Source organism: Haliaeetus leucocephalus, unplaced genomic scaffold, assembly GCF_000737465.1.
Source record: "Haliaeetus leucocephalus isolate CR32 unplaced genomic scaffold, Haliaeetus_leucocephalus-4.0 Scaffold193, whole genome shotgun sequence".
Classification (NCBI taxonomy): domain Eukaryota; kingdom Metazoa; phylum Chordata; class Aves; order Accipitriformes; family Accipitridae; genus Haliaeetus; species Haliaeetus leucocephalus.
Genome location: NW_010972629.1, coordinates 276,486 through 285,536, shown reverse-complemented (window position 1 = coordinate 285,536; position 9,051 = coordinate 276,486). Strand labels below are relative to the sequence as shown.

The following is a 9,051-nucleotide window of genomic DNA, read 5'->3' as shown; positions in this document are numbered from 1 at the left end:
CCACTGACTCCCCTCACCCCCCCAAACCCAGGTCCGCTGGGGTTGGACCCGCTCCTATCATGCATGATTGCATCCACCCCCCCACCACCTCCTGAGGCCCCAAAGCCAGATCAGCTGAGGCTGAACACACTGGTGTCATGCATGAGTGCATCTTCCCCCTACCCTAGGCCCCAAACCCAGGTGGGCTGAGGCTGGATGCACTCATGCCATGCATGAACACATCTTTAACGCCCACCACTGCTGGCTTCCTGCACCCCAAACCCAGGTGGGCTGAGGCCAGATGCCCTCATGTCATGCATGAGTGCATCTTCCCCCCTTCCCTGCCTCCCCAGACCCCAAAGCTGGATGAGCTGAGGCCAGATGCACTCGTGCCATGTATGAGCACATCTTTTTTCTCCTGCTACCCCCTCCCTGCACCCCTAACCAGACAGGCTGAGGCCAGATGCACTCATGCCACGCATGAGCACATCCTTCATCCCCTGCCTCCCCAGGCCCCCAACCCAGGTGGGCTGAGGCCAGACACACTTGTGCCATGTGTGAGCCCATCCTCCTTTACTACCTGGGGCGGCGTGAAGCTGAGATAGAGCGCATCTCCGGCCGGCAGACTCCTCCGCCGCGGATCAGCCCCGCGACGTCCCCGCGTGCCACCCTCCTGCCGCAGGACACCCAACTGCCGCCGGGCCTCGTCCAGCTCGCGCTCCAGCCGGGCACGCTCCTGCTCACTGTCCCGCAGCCTCGTCTCCAGGGCTGCCGCTTCCTGTGCCCGCTCCTGGCAGAGCTGCCGGCAGCGGCCCAGCTCCTCCTGCAGCAGCCCGTGTTGCCGCTGCAGCAGTGCCAGCTCCGTGGTACCTGGTTTCTCGCCCGTTCGTGCTGCCGGCTCGGCCGGGGCCGGTTGGGAACCGCGGCGGGATGGCTTCTCCGGACCCTCCTGCAGCTGCAGCTCCAGCAGCGTGTCCTGCTGGCTCACCACTGCCTGCGGGGAGGCGGGCAGGGGTGTGGGCAGGGGGACATAGGCAGGGGGTTGGACATAGGCAGGAGGATGTAGGATGTAAGTAGGCAGGGGGATACATGTAGGCAGGGGCATGCAGGCAGGGGGATGTATGTAGGCAGGGGGATGCATGTTGGCAGATGTAAGCAGGGGAGTGCAGGGAGGGGGATGCAGGCAGGGAGACGTAGGCAAGGGAGTGGAGGGAGGGGGATGTAAGCAGGGGGGATGCAGGCAGGGAGGTGCGGGCCAGGAGGATGCCGGCTTGCCCCCGGCTATCCCCGTCCTCCTCCTCCCTGCAGCATGGTGCCACCAACCTGGAGCCCATGCAGGAGGGTGTAGAGGTTCACCAGCCGCTGGTTGATCTCCTGGGGAGGAGAGGACGGGATGGTGAACCCCTGGTGAACCGGGGTGGGGAAACTGAGGCACACTGGCACCGCAGGGAGGGAGCCGGGTCTCTCCCCCATCCCATCCCCCCTTACCTCCTGGGGTACCTTCTGCAGGAGCTGGTTGCCATTCCCATCCTACAGAGAGAGAACAGTGACACCACAGTGGCCCTGGCCCAGGGTGGGGGTGTCCCGCCCGTGTCCCCCCCCACCGCACTCACCCGCTGCCCGGCATCTGAATCTGCCCTGCAAAACTCCAGGGAGCCGTTGAAGCTGCCAGCATCACCGTCTGCAGGGAGAAGCAGGGGGTGAGCCCCACTGCGGTCTCAGGGGACCCCAAGCCAGGCGCAGCCCCCTTCCCTGGCCGGCATGCATCCCCCGTCCCCCATCTTACTGCTGGCGCCAGGGCTGGGGCAGCTCTCGGCCTCGGCGAGGTTATTCTGGTCCCGGTCACGTCCAGCACCAGTGAATATCTCCTTCAGGCACTCCACTGTGGGGAAGTGCAGGATGAGCCCCACACTGCTGGGGGGACCCCAGCCCAGCCCCATGGCCCATCTGGAGCATCGCCATCCTGGAGCAACTGTACCTTCCCGGATGGCGTCATGCATCAGCTTTTCCCCTCGGGAACCCTCAACCGAGTCAGAGTGGAAGAGGGTACGGGGGGCCAGGGTAGGCGAGGGCTCCTCGCAGCCACTGGCCAGGGCGAGCATGTCGGCGAAGAGCCCCACCTTCTCCTCCAGCAGCGCCGTGATCTTCCGATCGTGTTGCAGGATACGGTCTGCGGAGCAGGGAGAGGATGAGCAGAGATGGGGGGCGACAAGCAGGGATGGGGGGGATGGGGACTCCTGTGACAGCAGCACCCACCTTTCAGCTTGCGTAAGGATGCTTCGATCTCTGTCTCGATCAGGGGAAAGTCCTGGCGGCTGGGGCAGCTGGAAGGGATGGGAGGACATGGTCAGAGCCGGGATCCCCCCAACCCCATCACACCATGTCCACTCTTGCCACCACCCGCATTCTGCCACGGCTCAGGGGACCCAACCCAGAGCTGCGCCCACCTTCCCTCTCCCCATCGTCCACCCTGCAGCCATAAGGACCCCCCAAAAATCCGTCCCCCCCTCCCCAGGGCTGACACTCACAGGCTGACCGTCTGCTGGATGACCTTCATCCAGTTGTTGCGGTCGTCGCGGGAGGCAGCGTGGACCTCGTACATCTCTGGTGGCGCCGCGCTGATCAGGAACATCCCCTTCTCCTGGTTGGCAATATCCCGCACAATAAGGTTTTGCAGGGAGATGACAGCCGGCTTGTCCTGCAAGATAGGTGATGGGGTCGGAACACTGTCCCGGTGCCGCTGCAGCCATCCCAGCTGTGGTGGGGGGCCGGGATGTGGGGGGCGGGGCGGGCGGCGTCAGCTCACCAGCATGGGGAAGGTGTATTTCTGGTCCTTCTCTTGCAGGAAGATGAGGACATCTGTCATCAGCAGCACCAGGACATCTGGGAGGGAGCACAGGGATGTGAGATGCTGGGGTGGGTGCAAGGCAGTGGCGTGTCCCACCCTGCAGAGCCCCAGGGCCCCCATCGTCTCTGGGCTGCTCCCAAATTTGTCCATGGAGGGTGAGGGCCTCCTGGCACCCCTGTGCCCTGGCACCCTGCTCCACAGACACCCCCATACTCTAGTACCTCAAGCCCCTGTCACCCTGGTCCCTGGCATCTCCATCCCCAGGTACCTCCAATCCCTTGGTTCCCCCATCTCCTGGCACCCTGGTACCCTGTCATTGTCATAGCCAGGTACCCCAGTCCCCCAGCATCCCCAAACGCAGATACCCTCATCCTCTGCCATCTTCCATCCCTTGGCACCATGGCAGCCCCATCCTCAGGTACCTCCAATCCCCTGGTACCCCCATCTCCTGGTACCCCCCTCCCTGAGCATCCCCATGCCCTGGTTCCCCATGCCCTAGCATTCCCATTCCCTGGCACCGTGGTCCCTGGGCATCCCCATGCCCTGTGTCCTGGTTTCAGCTGGGATAGAGTTAACTCTCTTCCTAATAGCTGGTACAGTGCTGTGTTTTGAGTTCAGTATGCAAAGAATGTTGATAACACACTGATGTTTTCAGTTGTTGCTCAGTAGTGTTTAGACTAAAGTCAAGGGTTTTTCAGCTTCTCATGCCCAGCCAGCGAGAAAGCTGGAGGGGCACAAGAAGTTGGCACAGGACACAGCCAGGGCAGCTGACCCAAACTGGCCAACTGGTGTATTCTATACCATGTAACGTCCCACTTAGTATAGGAACTGGGAAGTGGGGGGGGGAGGAATGGCCACTCGGGGACTAGCTGGGTGTTGGTTGGCGGGTGGTGAGCAATTGCACTGCGCATCATTTGTACATTCCAATCCTTTTATTACTACTGTTGTCATTTTATTAGTGTTATCATTATCATTATTAGTTTCTTCTTTTCTGTTCTATTAAACCGTTCTTATCTCAACCCACAAGTTTTACTTCTTTTTCCTGATTTTCTCCCCCATCCCACTGGATGGGGGGGAGTGAGTGAGCAGCTGTGTGGTGCTTAGTTGCTGGCTGGGGTTAAACCGTGACACCCTGGTACCCCCATCCCATAGCACCATGGTCCCCCAGTATCTCCATCCCATAGCAACCTGGTTCCTGGGCATCCCCAGTCCCTGGTACCCCATTCCTTGGCACCCTGGTCTCCCAGCATCCCCATCCCCTGGCATCTCCATCCCCAGCATCCTGGTCCTCCCTCAGCACCCTGGTCCCCACCTTTGAAGCGCCCAGCCGCCGTCTTCCAGAGCATGCAGCCGCTGTGCACCAGCTTACGCCGCAAGAGCTCGTCCTTGCCGAAAACGCCAGCGCGACTCTCCCATGGCAGCTGCACTTTGGCACGGCCATCCACACGCCTGTAGACGTCCCACAGCCGTGCGTTCATCTCGCACATGTGCACCTCCTCGTTGATGGAGGAGATCAGCTCCTTCACCAGCTTCAGCGCTCGCGACAAGTCCACAGAGTCACCCTCGTTGTCTGGGATGAAGGGTTGGGGGGACACGGTCAGGGCTGGAAACCTCCCTCCTGCCACCAGCACAGGCAGCCCCACCCCATGTTGCCCCCTTGCCCCCAGCCCCGTTACCTTTGGAGTTCTTCAGGATGCGCTCAATGAGCACCGGGTACTTGGTGATCCTCTGCGTCACCAGCAAGATGCACTCAGGCACCCCATGACGTCGGAGCAGCGGGGATCGGGTCATCCTCTGGCCAGCCAGAAGGAGGGAGGAAGGAGAGAAGGAAGCACAGGACACCCCATTAGCAGTGGCTGCCCCCCCGCCCCGGGCTGTTAACCATGCTAAGAGGCATTAGGGAGACACACAGTTCGGGAAACTGAGGCACAGAGCTGACAGAAGAGTCTTTCAGCAGGGCACGAAGCCCAGACCCCGCAGGGAGACCCCGACACCCATCCCAGGGGTGCCTCTGGAGCCGTGCGGGGATGGGCGCTCACCCGGATGAACTGCTGGAAGCGCTTGTCGCGGGCGAGCAGGTCCTTGTACTCCTTCACGGCTTTGGTGTGCTTGCTGCAGAACTCGGAGTAGGCTTTCTTCAGCTGCTCCGCGCTGGCACCCGAAAACTTGGCAGGGTGAGACAAGGGGATGTCAGCGAGCCCGTACGGTGGGGCAGTACAGCACCCACTGGCTCTGGTGGCCCCATGCCATCCTCACCTGGTTGACGAGGATGTCTCCCAGGCGGTTGATGACGAAGTTCTTGTTGCTGTCGTGGGCCAGGGACTCCCTGCGACGCTCCAGGAGCTGCGCCAGGAACCGCTCGTGGATCTGGCTCAGCTCGTCCACGCAGGGGAAGATCTTCTGCACCGTGGCCGGATCCACCTGCAGATCCTCCAGCATGGCCTTGCGGAACATGTTGGCCATGATCTTCAGGGTGCGGACGTGGTGCATCTCCGTCTGGATCAGCTCTGCAGTGGGGTGGAATGGGTGAGGGGGGCCAGCCACCGCAGCAGGTCCCAGCCTGGCTCTGCGCTGGGGGGACAGCACCTCGCCCTGTCCCCATTGCCTCTGGGTGTCCCTCATCTCTTCATCCCCATCCCTGGCCCCATGTCCCCCATCCCTGCATCCCCATCTCTGTGTCCCCTACCCTGACCCTGTGTCCCCTACCCCTGCATCTCAGACCCATCCCTGCATCCCCACCCCTGTTCCCATGTCCCCCATCCCTGCATCCCCATCTCTGTGTTGCTGACACATCACTGTGTCCCTTCCCCTGTCCTTGTGTCCCCCATCTCTGACCTGTCCCTGTGTCCCCATGTCCCCATCTCTGCATTCCCCTCCCTGCACCTGACATGTCTTTGTTCCCTTCCCTGTCCCCGTGACCCCATCTCTTCATCCCTGTCCCTGCATCTCTGACCCATCCCTGTGTTCCCTATGCCACCCCCATGTCCTCCATCTCTGCATCCCCATGCCTGCAGCTCTGACCCATCCCTGCACCCCCTAACCTGTCCCTTGCAACTCACAGTTGTACCCCGTCCCCCCGTGTCCCACCGGCCCAGGCCATCCCCACATGGCCACTCACCGTAGATGACGTCCTGGCGCTTCATGACGTCCATCTTGTGCTGCTGCAGGTAGCTGTTGTCTACGGCCAAGCTCCAGGAATCCGCCTCAAAGTCCTTCCCGTCCATCTCGAAGTCACTCATCAGCTGGTTGAGGATGACATCGGGGCCTGCGCGGGAGGGCGGTGGGAGCCGGGGGCTGGCCCTGCACCCTGTGTCATCCCCCCCCAGCCCCATGTCCCCCACCCCGGTGGGTCCCCACCTTCGTCGATGAGCGACTCCACGGACAGCGTGCGGTTGCGCATGTTGAGGGAATCTGTGGACTGGGACAGGATCCGCCGAATCCCCAGGGGAGACTCATCGTTGAATGTCCTGGAGGGGTGGGACATGATGGTGACTCTGAGGATGCCCCCAGACACCCCCCCCTGTTCCGCCCCCACCCCAGCCTACCCTGCGATGTTGGTCGTAGAGACGCTCTTGGAGAGGGAGAGGGAGGGTCGGCCACGGCGGGGACCCAGCAGTGTCTGGCGGAAGCTCTCCGAGGGGTAGATAGCCGAATTGGGGCGCTCCCGGATGGCAGCTGAGGTGGAGGGACACTGGGAAGTCAATGCCATGACCCCCCCCGTCACCCCTCAGGCTGCGCACGGCGTCCCCACCACCCACGGGGGACACCCCGATACAGCATCCCCCCCACAGGGACACGTCCCCCAGCCCTCCTAGGGGATGTCCCGAGAGCCAGGAGAGGGACCCAGCCCTACCCCGACACCTCGGTGACAGGCAGCATGGAGGGGGGGGCCCATCCTCCCCCACCCCCCGACACATCGCACCCCACTCACTTTTATTGCGCAATGAGACCGACTGCAACGCCGAGCTGTTCTTCAGCAGGGCGGCTTTCTGTTGCTGGGGGAGGGAGCGGAGGCATCATGGCGGGTGTCACCATCCCCGTGTTCCCCCCTCCCCCACCCCCAAAAAAAATCTGGAGTGGCTGAGACCGGCCAGCTCATGTCACTTGTCACAGCCAGGCGGGTGCTTACCTTCTGCTTCACCTTAGTGCAGTTGGGCAGCGTGTCCTTGCAGCGGTTGTGGATGGTGACGTTGCAGGCTGGAGGGGGGGTGGATGGAGACAGGGAGAGGTGATGGCACAGCCACCGCTGGAGACATCAGGGGACCCTCCCGCCATCCCCATCCCAGGGGAGCAGCCAGTGCCGGAGCGACAGGAGCAGATGCCGGGGGAATCCAGGCGGATGCGGATTACACCAGGCGCTGCAGGAGCCGCAGCTGCCAGGGAGCAGCTGAGCTGCCATGGTGCCACTGAGATCCCCCCCAACCCTGGAGGACACAACACTCCACACCAGCCCGGTGCCAAAGGCACACTGGCTCCATCCGGCACTGCAGCATCGCCTGCACCGGGGGAGCTGGAAGAAGCTGGCAGTGCCGGCTGCCTTGCTGGGACGTGCCAGGGTGGCACGCCGGCATTTGCCAGGATGCCTCGGAGAAATCATCTCCGTGAGCACCCCTCCTGCTCCGCGGCACGAATCCGCACAAGCCAAACCGGGAGCAACCAGCCTCTTGCAATGGGATTGCCGTGCCCACCCGGCAAAGCCGCCCTGGCAAAGCCACCCCGGCAAAGCCACTGCACCCGTTTTGGCTACTCACTGGGGCAGATAAGAGCCTCCTTGGCCGTGATGCTCTTGTTGCAGGCGAAGCACATGGTCATGCCGGAGACGGTGATGGTGGTGAAGAGGTGGCCGTTGGTGTAGCGGGCGTCCTTCTCCTTGCCCTCCTTCATCTTCTCCTTTTCCTTGCTCTGCCCGGAGAGATGCGACGGGCGCCTGATGGGGCTGCGGCACGGTGGGCGCCCAGCAGCACCACCCAGCACGGCTCCCGGTTGCTTCGGGATGCGGCTCATGGTTGTGGGAAGCCGGGGGTGGCGTGGGACCACCTGGTCCCTGGCGATGCTCAGGGGGTCCTGCCACCCTGGGGTGGGGAGGATGGGGAGCCGAGCGGCCGGGGAGAAGCCACCCCGATCGCTCCGCTCACCCGTGCTTCCCATCATCCCATAACCATGACAACCGGGTGGCTGCGGGAGAAATCCCCCCCGCCCCAGCACATGTTCCCCCCCCAGCACCGCAGCCGCCAGCCCCAATGGGGACGAGATGCGGGGGCCGCAGTGGGGGGGAGGTGACAATGCTCCCCGGCACCCATGGGGGCTGGGGGCATCACCAGAGCATGGCAGCCAGCAGCCCTGCACCTTCCCACCTCCTTTTTTTATCCAAAGTGGATATTTTCACCGTGTTTCCCCCAAAACGGGGGCTTGGAGGCCAGCTGCCCCCCATGGGGATGGTTTTGGGGTCCCCAGTGCTGCTGGTGGCTCGCCATGGTTTTCCCCTCCCAGAAAAGAGGAGCGAGCCGGCGTTATCCCGAGCATCTCAAGGGTGGCCACTCCTGCCTCGGAACCCCCCATGCCCTGACCAGCACACAGCTGCCTTTGTCCCGTCCCCCCCCCGGCCGTGGCACCCAGCCGTGCCTGGCACCAGGGCACCCGCCAAACAGACCCTCTCCACGCCAGCCCCCCCCAAAATGATGGCGCTTTGGGTCCCCAATCCCCCTTCCCACAGCTCAGTGATGCCAAAGGGGGTCCTGGTTTCCGTCCCGGCTCCCAAACCCCCACAGGAAGGTGGGTGAGAGGCTGAGGGCCTCCCCAGGAGGCACCAGGCAGGTGGGGAAGAAAGTGAGGAAGACCATGGGAGCCAATGGGACACGAGTGGGGCTAAGCAGAGCATCCCACCACCCCATGGTCCCCAGGGAGAGGAGACCCTGGCGGGGGACACACAGCCACTGTCCCTGCTCTGCGCTGGGGGGGACACGACAGGGTTCAGTCCGGAGCCGGAGGGGGATATTGGGCGCTCACCCGCTTTCCGCAGAGGGGTCTCTCCACCTCCCCATCCGCCGGGAATGGGGCGCAGGAGCAGCAGCACATCCCAGCCCCCCGGGCCCCCCCCGGCCCGCGGCCCCTGGCCCGGTGGGGGGGGGGGGGGCCCCGCGGAGCCCCCAGCCACAACATCTGCCCTGCTCCGTGCCGTGATTGTTCCCGGCCCTTTTTTTTTTTTTGCTTTGCTTTTTTCTTTG

The 9,051-nt window shown here is 63.2% G+C and overlaps 1 protein-coding gene across 6 annotated transcripts in view; it reads right to left on the bottom strand.

The window, feature by feature from the left end:
- The window catches only part of ARHGEF2 (Rho/Rac guanine nucleotide exchange factor (GEF) 2), a 17,590-nt gene that overhangs the window by 513 nt on the left and 8,026 nt on the right, over nt 1-9,051 (bottom strand). For all 6 annotated transcript variants that reach the window (XM_010565521.1, XM_010565520.1, XM_010565524.1 and 3 more), the window contains 19 exons: nt 7,579-7,729; nt 6,957-7,024; nt 6,759-6,822; nt 6,373-6,502; nt 6,185-6,294; nt 5,946-6,092; nt 5,084-5,334; nt 4,867-4,992; nt 4,504-4,621; nt 4,140-4,397; nt 2,786-2,862; nt 2,508-2,677; nt 2,236-2,303; nt 1,958-2,149; nt 1,766-1,861; nt 1,593-1,660; nt 1,468-1,509; nt 1,303-1,353; nt 560-973 (listed from right to left, as the gene is read on the bottom strand). In XM_010565521.1, the coding sequence (XP_010563823.1) occupies nt 560-973; nt 1,303-1,353; nt 1,468-1,509; nt 1,593-1,660; nt 1,766-1,861; nt 1,958-2,149; nt 2,236-2,303; nt 2,508-2,677; nt 2,786-2,862; nt 4,140-4,397; nt 4,504-4,621; nt 4,867-4,992; nt 5,084-5,334; nt 5,946-6,092; nt 6,185-6,294; nt 6,373-6,502; nt 6,759-6,822; nt 6,957-7,024; nt 7,579-7,729 (2,601 nt within the window). The remainder of the gene's footprint in view (nt 1-559; nt 974-1,302; nt 1,354-1,467; nt 1,510-1,592; nt 1,661-1,765; nt 1,862-1,957; nt 2,150-2,235; nt 2,304-2,507; nt 2,678-2,785; nt 2,863-4,139; nt 4,398-4,503; nt 4,622-4,866; nt 4,993-5,083; nt 5,335-5,945; nt 6,093-6,184; nt 6,295-6,372; nt 6,503-6,758; nt 6,823-6,956; nt 7,025-7,578; nt 7,730-9,051) is intronic.